The sequence below is a fragment of the Mesoplodon bidens genome, assembly GCF_964165515.1.
Source record: "Mesoplodon bidens genome assembly, chromosome: 3".
Lineage (NCBI taxonomy): Eukaryota > Metazoa > Chordata > Mammalia > Artiodactyla > Ziphiidae > Mesoplodon > Mesoplodon bidens.
Window position 1 is genome coordinate 63,973,236 of NC_138178.1, and position 24,840 is coordinate 63,998,075.

At 49.5% G+C, this 24,840-nt stretch overlaps 2 protein-coding genes across 7 annotated transcripts; both read left to right on the top strand.

Annotated features, from left to right (window-relative positions):
- Window positions 1-1,824: 1,824 nt before the first annotated feature.
- Window positions 1,825-8,436, top strand: COMMD4 (COMM domain containing 4). Of its 2 annotated transcripts, none has more exons than XM_081229388.1 (8): window positions 1,825-1,988; window positions 6,304-6,375; window positions 6,601-6,666; window positions 6,866-6,905; window positions 7,198-7,317; window positions 7,501-7,581; window positions 7,891-8,067; window positions 8,154-8,436. In XM_081229388.1, the coding sequence occupies exons 1-8, from the start codon at window positions 1,986-1,988 to the stop codon at window positions 8,192-8,194; spliced, it is 600 nt and encodes a 199-aa protein (XP_081085514.1). In that variant the 5' UTR covers window positions 1,825-1,985; the 3' UTR covers window positions 8,195-8,436. The 2 variants fall into 2 exon arrangements, with proteins under 2 accessions (XP_081085514.1, XP_081085513.1); XM_081229387.1 differs by lacking the exon at window positions 1,825-1,988 and adding an exon at window positions 2,531-2,885.
- A 9,566-nt stretch (window positions 8,437-18,002) lies between these two features.
- NEIL1 (nei like DNA glycosylase 1) lies at window positions 18,003-24,587 on the top strand. Of its 5 annotated transcripts, none has more exons than XM_081229384.1 (10): window positions 18,003-18,132; window positions 19,623-20,079; window positions 21,983-22,102; window positions 22,199-22,262; window positions 22,542-22,641; window positions 23,068-23,195; window positions 23,519-23,546; window positions 23,623-23,792; window positions 23,961-24,126; window positions 24,309-24,587. In XM_081229384.1, the coding sequence occupies exons 2-10, from the start codon at window positions 19,646-19,648 to the stop codon at window positions 24,377-24,379; spliced, it is 1,281 nt and encodes a 426-aa protein (XP_081085510.1). In that variant the 5' UTR covers window positions 18,003-18,132; window positions 19,623-19,645; the 3' UTR covers window positions 24,380-24,587. The 5 variants fall into 5 exon arrangements, with proteins under 5 accessions (XP_081085510.1, XP_081085509.1, XP_081085512.1 ...); XM_081229383.1 differs by lacking the exon at window positions 18,003-18,132 and adding an exon at window positions 18,306-18,340; XM_081229386.1 differs by lacking the exon at window positions 18,003-18,132 and having other exon boundaries at window positions 19,513-20,079; window positions 21,929-22,102; window positions 23,731-23,792.
- Window positions 24,588-24,840: the final 253 nt, after the last annotated feature.

Below are 24,840 nucleotides of genomic sequence, written 5' to 3' on the forward strand. Positions count from 1 at the left end.
GTGAGTTAACATAATTTCTCAGGTAGATTTTCCTACATGAGTGGTTTTCAAAGTGTAGTCCCCAAACTGGAAATCTCAGTACACCTGGGAACTTGTTGGCAATGCAGATTTTCAAGCCCCACCGGAGACCTATTTAATTAAAAACTCTGGGGGTGGGGCCCAACACTGTTTTAACAAGCCCAGCAGATGATCCTGATACACTGTAAAGTCTGAGAACCACTGCCCTAAATAGGCAAATAATCTTTGTGAAACAAATCTGTGAGACAATGCTCCAGTATGACATTAAAAGGACATGCCACCCACCTTTTTGCCTTATTTCCAAATTTAAATAATTTGTCTTTTTGATGTTTGCTGTTTTGTTTTTCAAATACTCTATCAACTTAAGGCAGTTTTCATCTAGTACTAATTTTTTTTTCTTTTTAATAAAAAAATCGTTTCTCAAATTTATCAGTTCTTTTCTTTAACCTACTGAGATGGTGAAATACAAATGGAACTATTCTTATACTCTTAAAATAAAATTTTTATTGATATGGTGTATTGTAACACTCTTGACTTCAATATGCTGATGTTTATGATTTTTATAAAGCTCTTTATAAGTGAGATCAATTTTAGCAGGAATTAGCTTTCCATCTCTTTCTATTTAGGGAGCAGTTTAATTGCCATAGGCTCTATCTGTACTTTGAAAGCTTGAAAGCTTGCAACAATAAAACAAGCGGGGCCTAGTGTATGGGTGAGGGGCATGGAATTGAAGACAGATCTCAAACTGTTCAATTTCTTCTTTGGTTATTAGTCTATTCTCTAGTTTATTTTTGTTGTTGCTATTTTGGTTTTTTTTGTTTTTCCCTCTTCAAGTGAACATGGGAAACTTAGTTTTCCTAGACTAGCCATTAGCTCAAACTCACAAGTAAGCAGACTAATGCAATTTAAAGCAACCTATTTTTCTCCCATTAGGTTGGGAAAAATTAAGATAAACATCTGATGTTGGTGAAGCTGCAAAACAGTTCTCCTGAGGGTGTCAACTGTTACAGGCCTTTTTGCTAGGCACCTTAAGGGATTCATCAAAATGAAATAAAATACCTAGGCACTTGAAGGAGATATCTGGGGTACCAGTAATGTTTCCTTATTTGGGTGCTGGTTACATGGGGTGTATGGTTTATGAAAATTCATTAAGGGGCTTCCTTGGTGGTGCAGTGGTTAAGAATCCGCCTGCCAATGCAGGGGACACGGGTTCCATCCCTGGCCCGGGAAGATCCCACATGCCGCAGAGCAGCTCAGCCCGTGCGCCACAACTACTGAGCCTGCGCTCTAGAGCCCGCAAGCCACAACTACTGAGCCCATGAGGCACAACTACTGAAGCCCGCGGGCCTAGAGCCTGTGCTCTGGAGCAAGAGAAGCCACCGCAATGAGAAGCCCGCACACCACAACAAAGAGTAGACCCTACTCGCCGCAACCAGAGAAAGCCCGCGCACAGCAACGGAAGACCCAACGCAGCCAATAAATAAATAAATTAATTAATTAAAAAAAAGAAAACTCATTAAGCTCTGTGTTTACACTACGTAGAATTTCCTGTATGTGCATTCTATTCCAATAAATTTTTGAAATATGTCTTTTGCCACAGCCCACAGGTGTATGTAATGGCATTGCTTACTGACGCAAAACATGGAGACGACCTGAATACCCCGGCAGAACGGAAGGCTCCCGCTCCCTTAAGGCGAACAAATTAAACGGCTTCCACTTCCTCTTCCTACTGCTTGGGTTCTGTTCTCAGTTAACCTGGGGGTTGGCGCTGGTCCTTTCCAGGGAAAGGTTCTGGGGACTGAGAAAGGGACCCGGTATTCCGCCCCAACAGCTCGGAGCTGGCCGACTTGCTCCCGCCCCGATCCGAGGGAGCCCGCACCCTCCCGCCCCAGCGTCACGTGACCGCCACATCACCTGACCCGGCGCGACCGGAAGGTGGAAGTCTTGGGCGCGGGCTTCCCGGCGCGATGGTGAGGGATGTGGGGTGATGCGAGGCAGTGGGTGCTGGGGGCGAGCAGAGTAGGAGACCCCAAATCTCACTGCCGCGGCTGCGGGAAGGGTGGGGCGCCGGGTGCGAGGAGTTGGGAAGTCTGCCGGGCCCCTCAGCAGACACTTGGGTGCAGTCGTGAGGGCCGAGGCTCTGGTAGAAAAAAGCCTCCCTTCACCCTCCTCCCTGCGGGATGGGTAGGGCAGGGCGGGCCGGCAGGCTAGGAGTGCCCTGACGGGAAGGAAGGGCCCGCGCACCCCCGGGACACGAGCTGGGGCTTGTCCCTCCAGGCCTTCCTCTGCCCCAAGATGCCCTCCCAAAGGTGCCCACTTCCCGGCGCTCCTGTGGGACCTGGAGAAAAACTTGCTTACAATTAAGCTCAGTCTTCTGCACTGTTAGGAAGGCCCTTCGCTCTTCCCAGAGCCAGAAAGGAGTAGATTTGGGGTTGGGATTTCCCAACTCATACATCCATTCATTCCTTCAACAGATTGTGAGTGCCTGCTGTATACCATGCACTGTGCCAGGCACTGAAACTTTGGCTGCAGGAGGGAAGGGCCAAGTTGGAAGTTTGAATGGGCAGTCATAGTTAAGACTTGAGGGGAAGGGGCCAAACTCACCTTGTGCATAGTGTCAGGGAGGCGACCCAAGAATGACATCATATGAGGGCCTGGGAGCAGGGAAGAAGGCTAGCTGGGTGCAGTGCAGTTTGCGTACCAGGGGTTAGGAGGCATGGAGTGGAGCTGGTGGGAGGCTGTATCTTCAGACAGGGAGCAGCATTCAAAGGCTTCAGGTGAGAGAGAGCATGGCTCCCTAGGAATGAATGCATTTCATCACCTGGAAGAGTAGAAACTGCAGGCTAGTGAAAGATGAAGCTCGACAGGTAAGCATAGACCAAAGCTTGCTGGGTCTTGAGGGCCACACAGAGGAGTTTGGACTTTAAGAAGAGGGTGCTGGGGCTTCCCTGGTGGCACAGTGGTTGAGAGTCCGCCTGCCGATGCAGGGGACGCGGGTTCGTGCCCCGGTCCGGGAGGATCCCACATGCCACGGAGCGGCTGGGCCCGTGAGCCATGTCCGCTGAGCCTGCGCATCCGGAGCCTGTGCTCCGCAATGGGAGAGGCCACAACAGTGAGAAGCCCGCGTACCGCAGAAAAAAAAAAAAAAAAAAGAGGGTGCTGGGAAGCTAGGAAGAGCCTTTCAGCTGACTTGTGGAGGGAGCATGAGGGGAACAGAGAGCCCAGCCTGGGGCAGCAGGCCCCCCAGGAGATGGTAGTGACTTGAGATAGGGTGGAGAGAGTGGAGATAGAAGTGGGGGAAATCAGCAGGGCTCAGGGACTAAATGCATGAGGGAAAAAGGAGAGGGAGGGGTCTGGGCTTGGTTCCCAGGTGGTGGTGCTCACTGGGGTGGGGGCAGGTTTCAGCTGGAAGAGAACCAGTTACTTTGATATGCGCTGAGTGAGGCGTCGGAGCTGCCAGGTGCAGCTGGCTAGGAGACAGTCTAGATTTAAGTGTCTGGAGCTCAGAAGAGAATCTACAATGGCAGTTATAAATTTGGGAGTCATCAGCACAAAGATAATCATTGAACCCTGAAATGTGTAACCTGTCTCAGCCAGAATATTAGTTGGGAAGAGAGGACCTAGGACAGAACCTAGAGAAAAGCCAGCATTTTAAGAAATTGCACAAGGAACACGTGCTTATGGTAAAAAAGTAAATAATATAGAGATGGTAGTAGTCAGAAAAAATGCAGAGATGGTAGAAGACTTCTATGGGTAGAAGGCAGGGACCCATGAAGTTAGGAAAAATGTTACCTCTCAATTTTGGCTAACTTCAAGCTGAAATTTAGTATTTTCTTCAGTTATGAGTGTTGGCAACAAACCCCAGTATGATTAGCAGCACCTCTGACTTTGTCACTAACAGAAATCAGATATTTTCATATCACATTACAGCTGTTGGCATTGTTTACATATTGTTTATGCTCATTTCTAAATTACTGTCATTATTTGACTTGAAACATATGTCACATCACCAATTTGTTTTGAATACTTTGATAACTTTTTTTTTTTGGCCACTCGACACGGCTTGCAGGATCTACGTTCCCTGACCAGGGATTGAACCCAGGGCCATAGCAGTGAAAGCCCAGAATCCTAACCACTAGGCCACCAGGGAACTCCCTATTTTGATAACTTTTAATTAGTTTCTTTTACTATGGAGTTTTTCCTATGTATTTTTTTAAATAATTATTTATTTATTTGGCTGAGTCGGGTCCTCGTTGTGGCACGCGGGATCTTTCGTTGCATCGCTTCTTGCAGTGCACGGGCTTCTCTCTAGTTGTGGCGTGCGGGTTTTCTCTTCTCTAGTTGTGGCGTGGCCTCCAGAGCGCGTGGGCTCTGTAGTTTGTGACACACGGGCTCTTTAGTTGTGGCACCTGGGCTTAGTTGCCCCGTGGCATGTGGGATCTTAGTTCCCTGACAGGGATCGAACCCACATCCCCTGCATTGGAAGGCAGATTCTTTACCACTGGACCACCAGGGAAGTCCCTCCTGTGTATTTTGTACATCTAAAAACATCATTTTGGGAAAAGCCTATAGACTTCACCACATGCCTGATGAGTCCATGCCACAAAATGGGTAAAAACTCCTGAAACAGGAGAAGTACAAGGCTGTCCTTAACACTCCCACCACCTCACCAGCAGTCCCAGTCCCCTGCCCCAGAATAATGACAGTAGGCAGTCTGCAGGGATCACCATTTGGGGGCTGGGGAAAGGAGGGTGAGCCAGAAAATGAGACAGAGGCCAGGCCATAGGGAGAAGTCCAGAAGAGTATGTGGCTTCAAGAAGAAGGATGGGTTTGTGTCAGATGCTGCTGAGGAGTTAAGGAAGAGGAAGACTAGATTTAGTGAAGAAAGTCATTTGTGACCATGGCTAGAGAACTTCGTTGGAGGCCCATGTAGAAGCCCCAGTGCAGTGGGGTCAGGTGTGATCAGGGGGATGACAGGGGAAAAGGAGGATTGGAGGTTGAAGGGTCATGGAGCAGGTCTGAAGTGACTGATAAGGTGAACGATGGGGCCAAGTAGAGAACATGGGATTATGGGGCTGCACTGAGGGCCCAGCAGAATCAGGAGAACGTGGACTGACTGTGTACCCAGTTTGCGGGTTTTGTTCCCATCATCTGTAAGCAGCCCAGATAGAGGCGTGGGAAGATGAACATGTATATTGCTGTGCGTTAGAGCTTTGCCACAGAAACAGGACAAAGGACAGTTGATCGGGGGGTGGAGGATATTGTCAAGATGTGGTTGACCAGGTGGGTTTGCATCCTAACAGAGGAGATGGACCTTGAATAAGTAATAAAACGTGATATATTCTGTGATAAATGCCATGGAGATCAAGAAGGAAAGATAAACAGCTAAAGCATGATGGTGAAGAGCTGTTTTATTTTTTTAAACAGCTTCCTTGAGATAAAATCGACATAAAACAAACCATGTGTGTGTAAATATATGGTTCAATAAGTTGTTTTTTTTTTTTTTTTTGCGGTACACGGGCCTCTCACTGTTGTGGCCTCTCCCGTTGCGGAGCACAGGCTCCAGACACGCAGGCTCAGCAGCCATGGCTCACGGGCCCAGCTGCTCCGCAGCATGTGGAATCCTCCCGGCCTGGGTCACGAACCCGTGTCCCCTGCATCGGCAGGCAGACTCTCAACCACTGCGCCACCAGGGAAGCCCTGTGGTTCAATAAGTCTTGATGCATATATGCTCATGAAAACATTACCATGATCAAGATAATGAATACATCCACTGACCCCCAAAATTTCCTTGTGTGAGGGGCTATATAAGAAAGCATAGTCAGAGAAAGTCCATCAGAAGAGGTGTCATTTGAGCAGGGACCTGAGTGAAGTGAGAGAGCAAGCCACATTTAATTTGCAACAGGAGCAGCAGGGAGGCCAGTATGGCTGGAGCTGGGGAGAGAAAGGAGAAGGTGAGATGGTCACCGGCACCCTGAGGCCAGGTACTTTGTTGTGTTCCATGCTGCACCCCCAGCGCTTAGAGTGGGCTCTCCCACGGAGAAGGTGCCCAGTCATGTCTGCTGAGCACATGAATGCCTGGGACAGCCTTGCGAACAAGGTTTGGTGGCAGGGTGAGTCAGGGAGAGGGTTCTCCAAACAGCCTGGTCGTAGGGGAGAACATGTGGGCCAGAGGGCACGCATTTTGGACAGGCAGCAGGAACCCTGAGAAGCAGTAGCGTGGGAGACACCTGGCCATACGTCAGCCGGCCCTCCAGCCTGACCACCTACCTCACTTCCTTGCAGAGGTTCCGGTTCTGTGGTGACCTGGACTGTCCTGACTGGGTCCTGGCAGAGATCAGCACGCTGGCCAAAATTGTTGAGTGCATGGGGTCTTGGGGGTGGGGGCAGAGAGGGATTGCGGCTGGGGGCTCTGAGGGTGGAGGGTGGTGAGATCACTCTTGAGCGGGGGCCTCAGTGCTCTCGGGCTATCCGAACATGCTGTGGGATGATCATGTATGTGGCCAGCCCTCTCTGAGCCAGCCCACCAGCATGGAGGGGTGAGGTGGGTCAGTCTGGCTGATGTAAGGCCTTCCCCTCCAGTCCTCCGTGAAGCTGAGGCTGCTGTGTAGCCAGGTGCTGAAGGACCTTCTGGGACAGGGGATTGATGTGAGTGCAAGGCCCCACACCCCACTGTCCCAGGACCCTGTGACCCCCACTGCCCTGAAAGTGCACCAGACCCAGGGAGACGGGTGATCAGTTCCCACCCTCCCTGGATACCTCGTGTCCTTACCACAGGATCCAGGCCAGGGGTTGGGGGCTGGTGAGCAGGGGTCCGGCACCCCTTGAGGGCCTCCTTTCTCCACAGTATGAGAAGATCCTGAAGCTCACCGCTGATGCCAGGTTTGGTGAGTACCCCACTGGGTCCGCAGACATTTGGGCAAACCCGGGTACTCAGCCTGGGGCCTGGCACAGAGGCCCCTCCTCCCAACAGCCCACTCTGACCCACCTGCCTCAGCAGAGGAACATGAGGGAAGAAAGACATTGCCAGCCCTAGGGTCCTCTGCCCGCTCCCAGTGGGGCAGTAGCAGTGCTCATGACTCAAGGAGGCCTGGGAGCTCTGAGCTGAAGATAGTGGGGTGTCAAGGAGGTGGCTGGAGCCACAGTGACACCCCCCACTCCACCCATGGCTCCCCCCAGAGTCGGGTGATGTGAAGGCCACAGTGGCAGTGCTGAGTTTCATCCTCTCCAGTGCGGCCAAGCATAGCGTGGATGGCGAGTCCTTGTCCAGTGAACTGCAGCAGCTGGGGCTGCCCAAAGGTACGGGGACGAGGGCAGGCAGGTGGGTAACCTGTGAGCCAAGGGGTGCCAGGCAAAGGTCAGGCTGTGTGACCCTGAGATGCACCTTGCCCTCTCTGGGCCAGGAGCCTGAGACCTGCCCTTTGAGTGGCCTAAGCCCCAGCACCCACCTGCTAGCTCAGGGCACCTCCCTTCGGCCCCCAGAGCATGCAGCCAGCCTGTGTCGCTGTTATGAGGAGAAGCAAAGCTCCCTGCAGGAGCACCTGAGGGCCTGCAGCTTGCGAGGTGAGTGTGGGGTGCCTGGGTGGGGGCTGGGTTCCATTCTAGAAGGTGCATGTGGCTTGGGAGGTGTTTGTCCTCAGAAAGGAGACTTAACCACATCACATGTCGAGCAGTCACAGAGCTGGGATTCCTGACACCAGCCCTGGTTTCTTTCCTCTGAGATCTGCTGTGGGTAATCTGAGCTCCTGGATCAGAGGGATGAGAGCTTCTCAAAGGCCACATAGCCCTGAAGGGTTCAGGGCTGAACCAGGGTATGGGCTAGGGCTGCCTGGCTCCCCCGTCTGTGACACTGAGCCCCTTTTGGTCTTGCAGTGAATAGGCTGACAGGCGTGGGCTGGCGGGTGGACTACACCCTGAGTTCTAGCCTGCTGCGGTCCGTGGAAGAGCCCATGGTGCACCTGCGGCTGGAGGTGGCAGCTGCCTCGGGTGCCCCGGCCCAGCCTGTTACCATGTCCCTCTCAGCAGACAAGTTCCAGGTCCTCCTGGCAGGTGAGGCTCAGCTGTACCTGGAGGGCAAGGGGCCCTCCCAGATCCTGCCTAATTGCTGCCTGCCTACCTGCCTCTTCCCCCTGCAGAACTGAAGCAGGCCCAGACCCTGATGAGCTCCCTGGGCTGAGAAGAAGAGCTCATGGGGCCCATGTGGAGCGGCCCTCCAAACTTCTCTTCAGGGGGTGCCCCAGCTCCAGGACCCTAGGGGCCTGGCCTCCTGGATGTCTGACTTCCTAGGTTACCACCTGAGAATTCAGCCTAGGAATCCTGAACACTCTTGCAGCATTGTCTTCCCTCCCCCATGAAAGGCACATGTCAGTGGTTTTCATGAGAAGGAAGAATAAACAGAAGTGTAAGAAGTGTAAAGAAGTGTGTGCATGGATTTCTTTTGGGTTCAGATCAGAGGTTTTCATGAGAGAGACCAAGTGACATACTGACCTCCCTGACCTATTGCACATTTTCCTTTTTCTTTTCTCAGCTGCTGATTGAGGCAGGTCAGGGTTGAGGTAGAACGAGAGCCAAAATGAAACAGCTTGTCTGTAGACAGGAAAATCAGGGTTCTAGCTCCCAGTCCTATGAGGCTCTTGGCTCTGCCCTCTCTGTGCTGGCCCTGTCCTTAGGCTGGCAGCAAGTGGTTGGCCCCAACACCAGATACCCCAGGTAGAGAAAGGAGAGAGCCCTTGCCTCTCTGTCATCTTCTTTAGGAAGAGAGAAGGCCCATGCCTGAACCACTCACTGGCAAGTGGAATGGGATAATGGGCTGAATGTTTGTGATGCACCCATTCCCCACCCCTTGCCAAATTCATATATCTAAGCCCCAACTCCCAGTGAGATGGTTTTAGGAGGTGGGGCTTTGGGGAATAATTAGGTTCAGATGAAGTCATGAGAATGGAACCCTTGTGATGATTAGCGCTCTTAAAAGAAAAGGAAGACAGACTCTCTATACCATGGAAAGGCCATATGAGAACATAGCGAGAAGACAGCTGTCTAACAAGGCAGGAGAGAGCCCTCACCAAGAACTGACTCTGACTTGAACTTGGACTTCCCAGCCTCTGGAACTACGAGAAATAAATATCTGTGTTTTTTTTTTAATAAATTTATTTATTTATTTATTTATTGGCTGTGTTGGGTCTTCGTTGCTGTGTGCAGGCTTTCTCTAGTTGCGGCCAGCAGAGGCTACTCCTTGTTGCGGTGCACAGGTTTCTCATTACAGTGGCTTCTCTTGTTTTGGAGCACAGGCTCCAGGGCACGCAGGCTCAGTAGTTGTGGCTCGTGAGCTCTAGAGCGCAGGCTCAGTAGTTATAGCACACGGGCTTTGTTGCTCCGCGGCATGTGGGATCTTCCTGGACCAGGGCTCAAACCCATGTCCCCTGCATTGGCAGGCGGATTCTTAACCACTGCACCACCAGGGAAGTCCCTAAATGTCTGTTTTTTAAGCCACCCATGGTGTTTTGTTATAGCAGCCTGAACAGACTAAGACAAATGGCCTCCCAGGACTGGCTTAGGCCAACTAGGGTCCCTTGTAGAACAGACTGATTCCAGGTGTGGGGCAGGGAGAATACAAGGTAAGCCTAGAACATCTCGGGGTCCAAGGAAGCTATCAAAGAATAATAAGTAATGTCAACAGGAGCCATCTCATCCCACTGGCTAAAGATGGGACAATTTAAGCATCAAAGCTATAAGGACTCACTCCCCTCCTGGCTTCTGCTTCTGGAGAAATGGAGCAGATGGGCTTTTCTCTATTCCTTCCACTAAGTTCAGCTAAAAACCTTAGACGTTATATATAAAACAAACATAAGACTATGAAAGGTAACGAGAAGAAGGCAGACTGGCTAGACCTCAAGACCTGAAGAACAACACAGCAGAGAATTCCTTAGATTTTCTTTTTGCTTCATGTATCCCAAGCTGGGAGCTGGAGAAGCCATCCACCTAGAAACAACACACAGACAAAGGAAGGCCCAACAAAAGCCTACTCTCTCTAGGCAAAGGACCGGGAAAAGGACAGTCCAGAAGGACAGAAAAAGTTACGGACAGTAACGGCTGTACTCCAGCCACACCCTGCAGAAGTGCAGCCCCTCTTTGACCCCTGACTACAAAGGCTGAGTGGAAGCCTAGACTCCCACCCCATCCAGCAATAAGGAGGTGGCATACCCCTTTCCCCACTGGTACTGTGTCACAGGAGGCCTGCTAAAAGAGAAGATTTAAATAAGATGCAGTCTCATAATACCCAAAATGTCTAGGATTCAATTTAAAAAATCGTACCAAGAACCAAGAAAATCTCAACTTGAATGAAAAAAGACAACAAATGCCAACACCAAAATGACTCAGCTGTTAGAATTCTATGCTAAGGATTTTAAAACAGCTATCATAAAAATGCCTCAAGTCTCAGCAGAGAAATAGATGATATAAAGAACCAGAAAAAAATTTTAGAACTGAAAACTACAATAACCCAAGTAAAAATCTCAATGGGTAGACTTAACAACAGAAGAAAGAATCAGTGGATTTGAAGATAAATCAATAGAAATTACCCAGCCTGAACAACAGAGAGAAAATAGTTTGGAAAACAACAACAACAACAACAACAACAAAACAATAAAACAGAGTTTCAGGGACCTGTAGGACTATAACAAAAGATCTAGTATTTGTGTTGTCAGAGTCCCAGAAGGTGAGAAAGAAGGTAGGACAGAAAAAGTATTCAAAGAAATAATGGCTAAAATTTTCCAAAATATGGCAAAAGACACAAACCTACAGAGTCAAGAAACTGAATGAACTCCACACAGGTTGAACCCAAAGAAATTTATGTAAAGATACGTCATAATCAAACTTCTGAGAACTAAAGAAAAAAAAATTGAAAGCAGCAAGAGAGTGATGACACCTTACATATAGGGGGGAAACAATTCGAATGACTGAATATCTCATCAGAAACCACAAAGGCCAGAAACAAAAAGTGCAACACGTTTCAGGCCCTGAAAGAAAAGAAGTGTCAACCCAGAATTTTATATTCAGCGAAAATCACCTCAAGAGTAAAGGGGGAGTAAAAGAATGAAATTAGAACATTTTTCTCACACCATATACAAAAATAAACTCAAAATGGATTAAAGACCTAAATGTAAGACTGGATATCATAAAACTCGAAGAAAATGTAGGCAGAACACTCTGACATAAATTGTAGCAATATTTTTTTGGATCTGTCTCCTAAGGCAAAGGAAACAAAAGCAAAATTAAACAAATTGCACCTAATTAAACTTAAAAGCTTTGGCACAGCAAAGGAAACCACTGACAAAATAAAAAGACAATCTACAGAATGGGAGAAAATATTTGCAACTGATATGACCAATAAGGGGTTAATATTCAAAATATATAAATAGCTCATACAATTCAATATCAAAAAAACAAGCAACCCGATTAAAAAATGGTCCCTGGTGGCGCAGTGGTTGAGAGTCCGCCTGCCGATGCAGGGGATACGGGTTCGTGCCCCGGTCTGGGAGGATCCCATATGCCGCGGAGCGGCTGGGCCCGTGAGCCATGGCCGCTGGGCCTGCGCGTCCGGAGCCTGTGCTCCGCAACGGGAGAGGCCACAACAGTGAGAGGCCCGCATACCGCAAAAAGAAAAAAAAAAAAAAAAAAAAAAAAAAAAATGGGCAGAAGACCTGAAAAGACATTTTTCCAAAGAAGACATAGAGATGGCCAACAGGCACATGAAAAGATGCCCAGCATCACCAATTATTAGAGAAATGCAAATCACAACCACAATGAGATATCACCTCACACCTGTCAGAATGACTATCATCAAAAAGACCACAAATAACAAATGTTGGCAAGGATGTGGAGAAAGGGGAACCCTTGTACATTGTTGGTCTGAATGTAAATTGGTGTAGCCACTGTGAAAGCAGTATGGAGGTTCCTCAAAAAACTAGCAATAGAACTACAATGTAATCCAGCATTCCTACTTCTGGGTATTTATCTGAAGAAAACAAAGACACTAATTCAAAAACATACATGCACCCCAATGTTCATTGTGTGTGTGTGTGTGTGTGTGTGTGTGTGTGTGTGTATCACTCAGCCACAAGAAATAATGACATTTTGCTATTTACAAAAACATGGATGGACCCGGAAGGTATTATGCTTAGTGAAATAAGTTAGAGAAAGACAAATAGTGTATGATATCACTTATATGTGAAATCTAATAAATGAAATGAATGAATATAACAAAACAAATAGACTCACAGATATAGAGAACAAACTAGTGGTTACCAGTGGGGAGAGAGAAGGGGGAGGGGCAAGATAGGAATAGAGGATTAAGAGGTACAAACTACTATGTGTAAAATAAATAAGCTTCAAGGACATATGTACAGCACAGGATATATAGTCAATGTTTGATAACAACTTTAAATGGAGTATAATTATAAAAATATTGGATCACTATGTTGTACACCTGAAACTAATACAGTATTGTAAATCAACTATACTTCAATTTGAAAAATGACAAAACTGTAAGGCATTTTAAAAAAGAGTAAAGGGGGAAATCAAGACATTCACAGATGAAGGATAACTAATATAATTTGTCACCAGCAGACCTAATCTAAAAATAAAAAGGCTAAAAGGAAACCATAAACAAAACAAAAAGACAACCCACAGCACGGGAGAAAATATTTGCAAACGATGTGACCGACAAAGGATTAATCTCCAAAATATACAAACAACTCATGCAGCTCAATATCAAGAAAACAAACAGGGCTTCCCTGTTGGCACAGTGGTTGGGAGTCGGCCTGCCAATGCAGGGGACACGGGTTCAAGCCCTGGTCCGGGAAGATCCCACATGCCACGGAGCAACTGGGCCCGTGCGCCACAACTACTGAGCCTGTGCTCTAGAGCCTGTGAGCCACAACTACTGAGCCCACATGCCACAACTACTGAAGCCTGCGCACCTGGAGCCCGTGCTCCACAACAAGAGAAGCCACTGCAACGAGGAGCCGGCGCACCGCAGTGAAGAGTAGCCCCCACTCGCTGAAACTAGAGAAAGCCAGTGCACAGCAACGAAGACCCAATGCAGCCAAAAAAATAAAATAATAAAATAAATAAATATATAAAAAAATAAATTGTTAAAAAAAACAAACAACCCGATGAAAAAATGGGCAGAAGATCTAAATAGACATTTTTCCAAAGAAGACATACAGATGGCCAAAAAGCACATGAAAAGCGATGCTCAACGTTGCTAATTATTAGAGAAATGCAAATCAAAAGTACAGTGAGGTATCACTTCACACCAGTTAGAATGGCCATCATCAAAAATCTACAAACAAAAAATGCTGGAGAGGGTGTGGAGAAAAGGGAACCTTCTTACACTGTTGGTGGGAATGTAAATTGGTATAGCCACTATGGAGAACAGTATGGAGGTTCCTTAAAAAATTAAAAACAGAGCTATCATATGATCCAGCAATCCCATTCCTGGGCACATATCCAGAGAAAACCATGATTCAAAAAGATACATGCACCTCAGTGTTCACTGTGGCACTATTTACAATAGCCAGGTCATGTAAACAACCTAAATGTCCATCAACAGATAAAGAAGATGCGGTACCTATATACAGTGGAATATTACTCACCCACAAAAAAAGAATGAAATAATGCCATTTGTAGCAACATGGATCGACCTAGAGATTATCATACTAAGTGAAGTAAGTCAGACAAAGAAAGACAAGAGTCATATGATATTACTTATGTGTGGAATCTAAAATATGATACAAATGAACTTATTTACAAAACAGAAAGAGACTCACAGATGTAGAAAAAAAACTTACGGTTACCAAAGGGGAAAGGTGCGGGGAGGGATAAACTGGGAGGTCAGGATTAACATATACACACTACTATTTATAAAATAGATAATCAACAAGGACCTACTGTATAGCACAGGGAAGTCTACTCAGTACTCTGTAATAACCTATATGGGAAAGGAATCTGAAAAAGAATAGATATATGTATATGTATAACTGAATCACTTTGCTGTACACCTGAAGTTAACACAACATTGTAAATCAACTATACTCCAATATAAAATAAAAATTTTTTTTAGAAAAGGCTAAAGGAGGATCTCCAAACAGAAAGGAAATGATAGAAGAAGAAATCTTGAAACATCAGGAAGGAAGAACAATGGAAAGACTAAAAACATGGATGCAGTAGACTTTCCTTCTCTTGAGTATTTTGAAATATGTTCGACAGTTGAAGCAAAACAAAATACTGTTAGATGTGGTTCTCAATGTATGTAGTATAGATATTTAAGGTTATTATAAACAAGGGAGGGTAAAGGGAAGTAAGGTTTCTCTATACTCAAATTGATAAAATGTCAACACCAGTGAACTGTGACAAGTACATACATGTGTATAGTGTAATACCTACAGCAACCACTTCAAAGGGTATGCAATATAACACACTCAAAAACAATATAGGTAAGTCAAACTGGAATTCTAAAAGCTGTTCAAGTAGCCCACAGGAGGGCAAGAAAAAGAAGACAAAACGAAAAACAGGGAATAAACAAAGCACAAATAAAGTGGCAGACAAAACAGTCACAAAGAAATTTCCAAGTTTCATCAAATGTATAATATGAACTTGGTTTCCTAGGTAGCATTCCCTCTTCTGTGTTGTCACAGAATCCCATAGAATCTCCTCTCCTTGCTATTGTAGCACTGCATTAATTTTGTATTTACTACCCGCCTTTTACCAGCCTTTTTTAAAGATGGGAATTGTATATCCCTGTTTGTATAGCCCCAAAGACTAATATAGTACTCTTTCAATAAGTGGGGGTAAAAGATAAAGATTGCAACAAATTTAAAGACATTAAATGTGGAAAAAAATCTGTGAGTCCATAAAAGATAACCCCCCCAAATAAATTCTAATTTGTCACCATTGCATATTATTGCACCAAATTCTTAGTCTAAAAATTGATAATTAAAGAGAAGGGTTTCAGAATTTATCCTGTCTTTTTAGTATTTCAGAATACCCAAATAACCCTAGTCAATGAAGTAAATCTCTTTACAGAAGAATTCCAGCTAATGTAGAAGGAATGACAGAATCAGAAAATCACCATTTTGTAACTCCCAATTAAATACTTGATTGAGGCAAGGATCACCAGTGATGATAAAGCCATTAGATGAAAGGTTGATGTGATGTGAAACTGGGTATTTGCGTGGTGCTAAAGAATCACCACATGTAAACAACCCAATGTCCCTCAGCTGGTAAGTGGATAAACACGCTGGTACGTCTACACAGTGGAATACTGCTCAGCAATAAAAAGGAACGAACTAGGGGCTTCCCTGGTGGCGCAGTGGTTGAGAGTCCGCCTGCCGATGCAGGGGACACAGGTTCATGCCCCGGTTCGGGAAGATCCCACATGCCGCGGAGCGGTTGGGCCTGTGAGCCATGGCCGCTGGGCCTGCGCGTCCGGAGCCTGTGCTCCGCAACGGGAGAGGCCACAGCAGTGACAGGCCCGCGTACCGCAAAAAAAAAAAAAAAAAAAAAAAAAAAGGAATGAACTGATTGATAAGCATAACAACGTGGATGGTTCTCAAATGCATTATGCTATGATAAAGAAAGCAGATGCACAAGGCTACGTGCTGAAGATTCCATGTACAGGCATATCTCGGAGTTAACTGCAGGTTTGGTTCCAGAACACTGCAGTAAAGCAAGTATGGCAATAAGGTGAGTCACATGAACTTTTTGGTTTCCCAGTGCATAGAAAAGTTTTGTTTACACTATACTGTAGTCTATTGAGTGTGCAATAGCACTGTGTCTAAAAAAACAATGTACAAACCTTAATTAAAAGATACTTTATTGCTGGGGGTGTGGGCGAGGGATGGACTGGGAGTTTGGGATTGGCAGATGCAAACCAATATATATATAGAATGGATAAACAACAAGGTTCTACTGTATAGCACAGGGAATTATATTCAATATCTTGTAATAAACCATAATGGAAAAGAATATGAAAAAGAATATATATAAACGTATAACTGAATCACTTTGCTGTACAGCAGAAACTAATACAACATTGTAAATCAACTATACTTCAATAAAATAAATTTTAAAAATACTTTATTGCTAAAAAATGCTAACCATCATCTGACAATGGAGGATTGCCATAAACCTTCAATTTATTAAAAAAAATGCAATATCTGTTAAGTGCAATAAAGTGGAGCACAATAAATGAGATATGCCTGTGTATGATACTGGCAAAAACTATAGGGGCAGAAAGCAGATCAGTGGTTGCCAGTGAGTACGGTGTTAAGTGTTCACCAAAAAGGTGCATGGGCAAATTTTAGGGGGGTGATAGGAATGTATTATCTCTTGATTGTGGTGATGATTATGAGTGTATGAATTTGTCAAAACTCACACTCTAGGGACTTCCCTGGCGGTCCAGTGGTTAAGACTCCACGCTTCCAATGCAGGGGGGCACGGGTTTAATCCCGGCTGGGGAACTAAGATCCTGCCTGCTGTAAGGCGCCACCAAAAAAAAAAAAAAAAAAAAACTACCAGAAACAAACAAAACAAAAATCTCACACTCTAAAAAGGATGAATTTTACTGTATGTACATTTTAACTTAATTTAAACAAACAAAAATAGACCAACAAAACAAAGAAATCACCCCATAGATTACTTAGTGGTCACAAGGTGTGAAACATATCTTTACAACACAGAAGTCTGGCTGTCACAGCCTCACCATGATCAATTTCAGCCTCACTAAAGTGAGACAACCAGATGTTGGGCGCCTCCTAATGTGATGCAGTTTGGAGTACAGAGCAGCATCCAGGAGACATATGTATTTCCAAGCTTTAGATCTAATTTCTGGTGTGCAGGGAAAACTAGAGATAGAGGAACAAGTTAACGACACCCAAGGAAACATCAGACAAATCCAGAATGTGATGGGGCATCTCAAAGGACAATTGGCTTGGAATCTTCAGAAAGGTCAGTATCATGAAGACCAAAAAAAAAAAGGAGGTGAGGTGGGTAAGAGGTGGGGAGGGTGGTTCCATCTAGATTAAAGTGACTGAAGAGACACAGAATCCTTATTTGGTCTCTGCCTTGAACAAACTAGCTATCAAAGACGTTTTGCGGACAATTAGGGAAATCTGAATGTGGGCTATGTATTAGGTAATATTAAGAAGTTATTGTTGGGACTTCCCTGGTGGTGCAGTGGCTAAGACTCCGAGCTGGAGTCGATCCCTGGTCAGGGAACTAAATCCAGCATGCTGCAACTAGAACCCGGTGCAGCCAAAATAAATAAATAATAAATAAATAAATATTTAAAAAAAAAGTTGTTAACTCTACTAGCTCAATAAAGGCATTGTCTCATTTAAAATACTTCTGTCAAAATAAATGAATAAATAGATTAAGGGGGGAGGAAGGAGAAGTAGTATGAATCCTGGCTGTGGGTCAGGCACCAGTGCCTGCTACACTTAGGATGAAAGGCCAGCTCCTTACAGAGGCCTCCAGAGGTCGGACCAGACCAGACCAGACCTTGCTTGTGTGTCTGTCCTCACCTCTCAGCACTCCCCCCAGCCACCTTCTTTGAGTGGGCCAATCGCTCGCTTTCCAGCCTCCAAGCCTTTGCATTGGCAGTTCTTTCCGCCTGCCGTAGCGACTCGTCCCCTCTCTTTTCCGGATGGCTCCTTCTGAGGTTTCAGCCTAAATGTCATCGTAGAGAGACCCTCCTCCACATCGGAAGTAGGTTCCGCTCTCGGCTCCTGCCTTTGGCTGCTTGGCTACACTTCATCACCCGTGGTGATGATGTTTACTTGTTATGTCTGACTAGCGTTGAAACTTAGAGCCACCACCGGGTCCCTAGAGCCTGCATTTATCGCGCACCTGTTCGCGCTCTGCGCACAGCTGCAGGCGCCTCTGCTTCGGGACGGTGCTTCTGTTTCCTGCTGGGAGTGCCGACCCGGTCCCGGACTAGCCGGGTGGCTTCTCGCAGCCACAGAGACAGCTGCAACCCGGGATCTCAGACCTGACGCCGGATCCCGCCGGCGCCGGGCAGCGGGAAGCCAGGTTCTTCCGCCACCCCCCAGCCAGGTGACTGCCCCAAAGCCTTTCCCACACCCCAAGCCCCCCAGCTCGGGGACCCCACCCGGAACAGTCTTTGCCACCTACCTGAGGAACTACACTTCCCATCAGGCTCTGGAGCAGCGACCGCCGCTCCCAGTATGCTCCCGGGCGCCGCTCCGCCCCCGGCCTTAACCCCATAGTGGCTGCAGGCTGGCGGGAGCGGCGATGGGCGCAGGTAACCTGCGAGTGGGCCCGGGGTCGGGGTGTGTGTGCAGCAGAGCTGAGGAGAGGACGGGACTGGGGGCCTTGGGGAGGAAAGGAGCCGGGGTTAACCGAGGACAGGCAGCGGGGGTGGAGGATGGGGGTGGGTGGAGGATGGGGGTGGGTGGGAGGCGAGCCAGAGAGCGTCCGCCCCTCGCGAAATTAAGAACCTGGAAGTTCACCTTTTCCAGCAAAACGAACCCTTTCGGGTGCCAGGCCCGGGGCGGCGCTGAGGTTGCGGCGGGGGGGAGGGCAAAGGAGTCTGCTCTGGCTAAATGCCCCCCTCTGCCCAACACATACCTTCGCCTTCGATCTGGCGAAAAGGAAAGTGGCAAACTCTCCTCTCTCCGCCAGCGAGGGTGAGGAAGGGGAGTACGCCTCTCTCGGCCCGAGGCGCTGACCGGGGCGTTTCCAATTCCCCCCTGGACCATGGGCTAGAGCTTGGGGAGCCCTTCTGACTCCCCTATCTCCTCCCTCGAAGTCGTGTGTACCTGACTCCAGCGCTGATGTACCTGGAGACACCTGCATTCCCTCTTCCTTGTCCTCGCTATGGTCCTGACCAGTGGGTGGTGGCAGGCCTCCACACTGCCGGCTGAGCCTCTGAGCAACCGTTTTCCCAGCTCTTCTCTTCCAGGCTCATTCCCTCAGTCATTGTGACAACCGATGCGGGCCTGATTCCAAGCGGTGGGGTGATGAGCAAGCAGAGCTTCCACTCTGGGGTGGGAGTGGAGGTAGAGGCAGAGAAGAGATGATAAAATAATTTCAGGTTCTGGGAGTGCCACGAAGAAAGGAAAACGTGTAGGGGGTCGGGGGGTATGATGCTGCCTTGGATAGGGTGGTCAGGGAGGTCCTCTCTCGGATGTTCCCAGACTGAGGGGGACAGCAGGGGTGAAGGCATGGGGGAAAGAAGAGCAGTGTACTTGAAGCAAGTGAGTCAGAGGGAGCGTGGGAGGAAATGAGGTGACAGTGTGGGCCCGGGAAGGATCTGGATGTTATTCTAAAATCAGGAAGGGTTCATGGAAGCCCATGGAAAGTGTTAATGAGCAAGGGAGTCATGCTTCCCTAGTCTGAGCTTTCTCAGCATTTTCGGGGAGGGTGGGGGAGGGTTGTGGAGCAGGGGCTGTGGCCAAGCCAGCTGATTTCCTGCCAATTATCAGTTGACCATGGCCCCCTCTGACCCTCTGAAAACTGGGAGTGATAATTGCTACCTCACTGGATGCACACCTGGCCCAACCTGCTGTCATCCTCCCCCACAGGGCCTGGCCACCCCTCCCACAGAATGCCTGAGGGCCCCGAGCTGCATCTGGCCAGTCACTTTGTGAACGAGGCATGCAGGGAGCTGGTGTTTGGCGGGTGTGTGGAGAAGTCACCTGTCAGCCGCAACCCTGAGGTGCCCTTTGAGAGCAGCGCCTACCACATCTCAGCTTTAGCCCGAGGCAAGGAGCTGCGCCTGACACTGAGCCCCCTGCCTGGGGCCCAGCCCCCACGGGGGCCACTGGCCCTTGTCTTCCGCTTTGGCATGACCGGCTCCTTCCAGCTGGTGCCCAGCGATGCGCTGCCACCCCATGCCCATCTGCGCTTTTACACGGCTCCCCCTGGCCCCCGACTTGCCCTCTGCTTCGTGGACATCCGCCGCTTTGGCCATTGGGACCTCGGGGGCAAGTGGCAGCCAGGCCGCGGGCCATGTGTCTTGCTGGAGTACGAGCAGTTCAGGTAGGGCCAGCACCAGGTGTGATGAATACAGTCCTGGGCTCCAGGCCTGGCCGTTAGTGCCTCGGTGGTCAAGGAGCGAGTTCCAGCCCCCTTTGAGCTTCAGTCCCTTCACCTGTAGACCAAGACAGTGTGCTTTCCTGGGGGCAGTTCCCTGAGCTAATGGATGTGGAAACTCAAAACTGACGTGGGAGAAGGGGGGGAGCAAGAGGTGGATGAGGACATGGCCAGTTAGTGTGAGAGCTGGGTCTCAGGTCAGCATCCCACTCTGTCTTTTGGCACCCTCAAGAGACTAAGAAGAAAGGTGGAGAGGCTTTAACAACCTAAGAAAGGAGGCTGAGCAGGAAGGAATTGCTTCAAGGGAGTGGGGAGAGGACTGCCTAATGTGGTTTCTGAATCAGACTGTGGTCTCCCACATTCTGCCTACCCACTGGTCTGTGTCCCGTGGTCTGTGTGCCTGTCTTCTGCCTGAGGGAGGGGTAACGGCCCCACCTGGCCCCACCAGGTCACGTAAGATGGCACACATAAGATGGCCCTTCCTCTAAAGATAAAACATGTATGAGTCTCTGCTTCATGCCAGGCCAGCTCTAAGTGTTGGGGGTTCAGCAGTGATCAAGAGGGATGTGGTCCCTGCTCCCACAGAGCTAGTTCAGGTAGGGCAGGGGGAAAAAGGGGACTAGATTAATTCAAATAGACACATGCCTGAAGAAAAATCCAAGAGGTAGAAAATGACTTTGAGCTGTAGAGGTGGGGGGAGGAGGAGGGTGCATTAGAAAAGGCCACCCCAGGTGACGTGTGAGCTGAGGCCTGCCTGATGAGGAGCCAGCTGTGCATAGCTCTCAAGTAAAAGCGATCTGACAAGAATCACAAACCCAAAGGCCTGGAGTGGACTTGGCAAATCCTTTCTTGGGGAAGGCATGCCTTCGGCTGCCCCTTGGGGTGGGTCAGGGCGTCTCTGGTGCCACAGAAGGCAGCAGACTCCTGGCCTTCCCAGGTATGACCCCAAGTGCACCCCTAGGGAAGTGTCTGTGTTGTCTTGGATTTCTCCCACTTCACCTTTTCTAGGGAGTCATGCCACAAGTTAACTCTTTGCCAGCTGAAGCTTCTCTCACAAGATGAGCATTTCGGCTTGTTTTGTCCTCCAGCTGTGGAGCCTGTGGGGCTCTGCCCCACTCAGGGATCTGAACACCCAGGCCAACCTCCCACTCTTACCTTTACCCCAAAAACTCTGTCTTCTGGCCCCCTATTTCATTTGCTTCTCATGCCCATCACTGAGTCAGTCTTGCCATGATCCTTTTCCACAAAGAAACAAGATACACGTACCCTTCATGGTGGTGAAGAGAGACCCATGACCCTTGGAGGTGGGGTGGGAGCTGCTGAGGCACTCACCAGCCAGGGCTTGCCCCCTCACTCCTGCTAAATAAACAGAGCCAGTATCAGCTTCCTGGAAGACCTTCAGCTTCGTGAAAAGACCTGACCCCACCAATATCAAATCTTCATATCTAACCAACCAGAAGTCCTACACAGGGAGTTCCAGACTGCGGACACACTTGAGGTCCTGTGATCACCCTGTTCTCAAAAATGTCTCGAGTCTGAGGCACTTTGGTGATATACACACCACACACCTAGACTCATGTGTTTTCTTGAACATGCTGCTTTTGACTGGTATTTTTTTACCTTTTGTAATGCATTAACATCCCACACTCTTGTTCCCATTTAACAGAAAACTGAGGTTCCCGCTGCCAAAACACCACTGAGGCTGGGAAGAGGGGAACTGGGACTCCCCATTTCCTTCCCTTGCACCCAGGAACGGGTTCCCCCAGCTCCTCTCCCCTAACCCATCGGGAGGCAGGGAGGGGTGGGGTGGGCAGAATGGGTCTCACGTGCCCAGACTGTGTCCCTCCAGAGAGAACGTGTTACGAAACCTAGCAGACAAGGCCTTTGACCGGCCCATTTGTGAGGCCCTCTTGGACCAGAGGTTCTTCAATGGCATTGGCAACTATCTGCGGGCAGAGATCCTATACCGGTCAGCAGGCAGGCCCTGGGCATGAGGGCTGGGGTGGCTGGGTGTGCCCACATTCCCCACTGCTTAGCATGGCGCCCTCTCTCCACCTCACTGCAGGCTGAAGATACCCCCCTTCGAGAAGGCCCGCACGGTTCTGGAGGCACTGCAGCAGCGCAGGCCGGTGAGGCTGCAGGGAGGGACGCACGCACCTATCAGTGCAGGCTGACAAGGGTCTGGGCTGGGTCAGGCGTCTCCAGCTTAACTCAAGCAGGTCCCTTCTCAGTTTCCAGCCTGTTTCCCCATCTCTACCATGTGTGTGCATGGGGGAGGTGATGGGGGGCAGATGAACTGTCGGAGTCCTGCCAAGCTCAGAAGGGGTCTGTTCCCTGAGGGGTCAGCTGCCTTCTGAGTGGCCCTGCCTCATGCTGACATCCAGGTCCTACCCCTGCCTCTTCTCCAGAGCCCGGAGCTGACCCTGAGCCAGAAGATCAGGGCCAAGCTGCAGAACCCAGACCTGCTGGAGCTGTGCCACTCAGTGCCCAAGGAAGTGGTCCAACTCGGTGAGGCCTGGGAGGCAAAGATGGCCAGCTAGGTCTGCTTTGGCATATCGTGTAACCTGGGACAGTTCCTGCCCCTCTCTGGGCCTGGTTCCCTGCCTGGGGAATGGAAGTTTGTCGACCTAGTCGTTCCTAAATGGACTAAGCCTCCTTCACTGATCTTCATGTGTCGGGTGTCTATGTCCCCTGAGCTGCCCCACGAGGCAGGCAGGGCAAGGATTCTTAACTCCACTCCAGGATGGGAAAGCCATGGCCCAGAGAGGGGAAGACACCAGCCTGAGGTCACACAGCTGGAGGAGGGAGAGCCTTGGCCCCCTGACTCAGTCCATCAGCTTGTAAAGCTGAGGTCTGAGCCAGGTCTAACTGCGCTCCCCTCCCTCCCAGCCTAAGTCAGCCCTCTGACCTCCGCCTGGCTCCTCTGTCCCACAGGGGGCAAAGGCTATGGGCCGGAGAGCACGGAGGAGGACTTTGCTGCCTTCCGAGCCTGGCTGCGGTGTTATGGCACGCTGGGCATGAGCTCCCTGCGGGACCGGCATGGCCGCACCATCTGGTTCCAGGTTTGGGCTCTAATGCTCACACAGGCAAATGGAGCCCTGAGGAAGCCGGTGGGATGGAAAGACCTGGGGTTGCACTGTTCCTGAGGATCTAAGCTTTCCCTGTGCTATGCCCCTCCCCTCCTCCGAGTCCCAGGGTCCCAGCTAGTGGAGCAGCCCAGGGCAGGGTTACCTTGCTGTTGGCTCTGACCTGGCGGGGAGGGGACAGTCAGAGAGGCTTCCTAGGGAAGGGGCTTCACTGATCTGGAAGGACAGGTGAGTTCTGCCTCTCCAAGGAAAACTACCCCTGCCAGGTTGACTCCTGAATTCTCCTGATTCCATTTTAGGGGGATCCTGGACCCTTGGTGCCCAAAGGTAAGCTATGCCTAATGTAATGAGAGGGAAAAGGACTAGTTGCCTGCAAGGGCTACAGCACCCTTCTCCATCCCAGTCCCCACTCCAACCCTTGGAGGCACTCCAGAGTGGGAGCATGGGAGTCTAGAGAAAGGGGGCTGCGGCCACAAGACCCTCCAACCCCATCAGCAACAGTATCCTGCAGGGGGCAAGTCCCGCAAGAAGAAATCCAAGGGAGCACAGCGGGGTCCTGAGGACCAAGTGGAGGTATGTCTCCCTGCTCCTACCCCCTCCCTGTACCCTCTCCTGTCCTGGCTGCACCTCCCAGGCCAGGCTCTTGGGCAGCTCCTTCCCTTGACAATGGTGGGCAATGGTGGGTCCTAACCAACCTGTGACCTGCTGAGCTCCTCAGGGACCTGTGTCTTCTCCATCCAGAACCCTCCACCTCCGAACAAGGCCCCTTCAAGGACACGAAGGGCACGGAGGGGCCTTCCTGAGCAGACTGTGGCCCAGCAGCCCAAGGGGACCAGCCTCCAACGGGACCCAGAAGCCCCCTGTGTCCCTGGGAAAGGGAAGAGAAGGAGGCAACCAGCGACCTCAGGTGGGCCTTCCTCAGCATCTTCCTCTAGGGAGGGGAGGGGCACCACCAAAACGGGCTCTCCAGGAGAGGAAGGGACGGCAGTGTGGGTGGGAGGAACACGTTGACAAAGGTGGTAGGGAGGCTGTTGGGGCAGAGTCCTCAGCCTGGGGTCCGAGCCGCCACCTCACCTGTCCTCCCCACAGGCCGCCGCAGACCCCAAAAGATCAAGGCTGACACCCCATCCTTGGAGCCTGAGGAGACCTCAGCCTCTTAGCAGGAGGGTCTCCTTGCTTGCATCCACCCCTTCCTGCTGCCCTGGATCTGGGCCTGTGCGGCTTCCTGGAAGTTGCAGGGGACTGGCTGCCCCTGGCCCTGTGGCCATTCCCTATACAACTATGTTGTTTTTAATTGTACCCATTTTCCCCATTTTTTAAGCCCACGTGGAAAAGGCTGTAATTTTTAGTAAACTGATAAACCTTGAACTTCTTGGGCTGGCTGCAGAAGGTCTGGGAAAGCCTAATGTGGAGGGTCTGGTGCCCAGCCCTGGGGACAGGAGGGCCACTGCCTCAGCATGGCAGACTGAGCCCCATCCCAGGCCTCAAGGCCTTGGATCTCAGGACAGTCTGCCTCTGCGGGGACAGCCCTTCAGAGGTGGTGCAGAGACCCACCCCGTCCCCCGGGGCAGCCCAGGCTCTACAGCTCCTCCAGTCCAGGATTCCTCATGTGGCTGCTCCC

Excerpts from the sequence above, each read along its gene's own strand:
- COMMD4 (XM_081229387.1), top strand. The coding sequence starts at position 2,826 with ATGCATTTCATCACCTGGAAGAGTAGAAACTGCAGGCTAGTGAAAGAT. Across the intron at positions 6,906-7,197 it reads CACCGCTGATGCCAGGTTTG|AGTCGGGTGATGTGAAGGCC; the intron begins GTGAGTACCCCA and ends GGCTCCCCCCAG. Across the intron at positions 7,318-7,500 it reads GCAGCTGGGGCTGCCCAAAG|AGCATGCAGCCAGCCTGTGT; the intron begins GTACGGGGACGA and ends TTCGGCCCCCAG.
- NEIL1 (XM_081229382.1), top strand. The coding sequence starts at position 19,583 with ATGCACACCTGGCCCAACCTGCTGTCATCCTCCCCCACAGGGCCTGGC. Across the intron at positions 20,080-21,982 it reads CTGGAGTACGAGCAGTTCAG|AGAGAACGTGTTACGAAACC; the intron begins GTAGGGCCAGCA and ends GTGTCCCTCCAG. Across the intron at positions 22,263-22,541 it reads CACTGCAGCAGCGCAGGCCG|AGCCCGGAGCTGACCCTGAG; the intron begins GTGAGGCTGCAG and ends CCTCTTCTCCAG.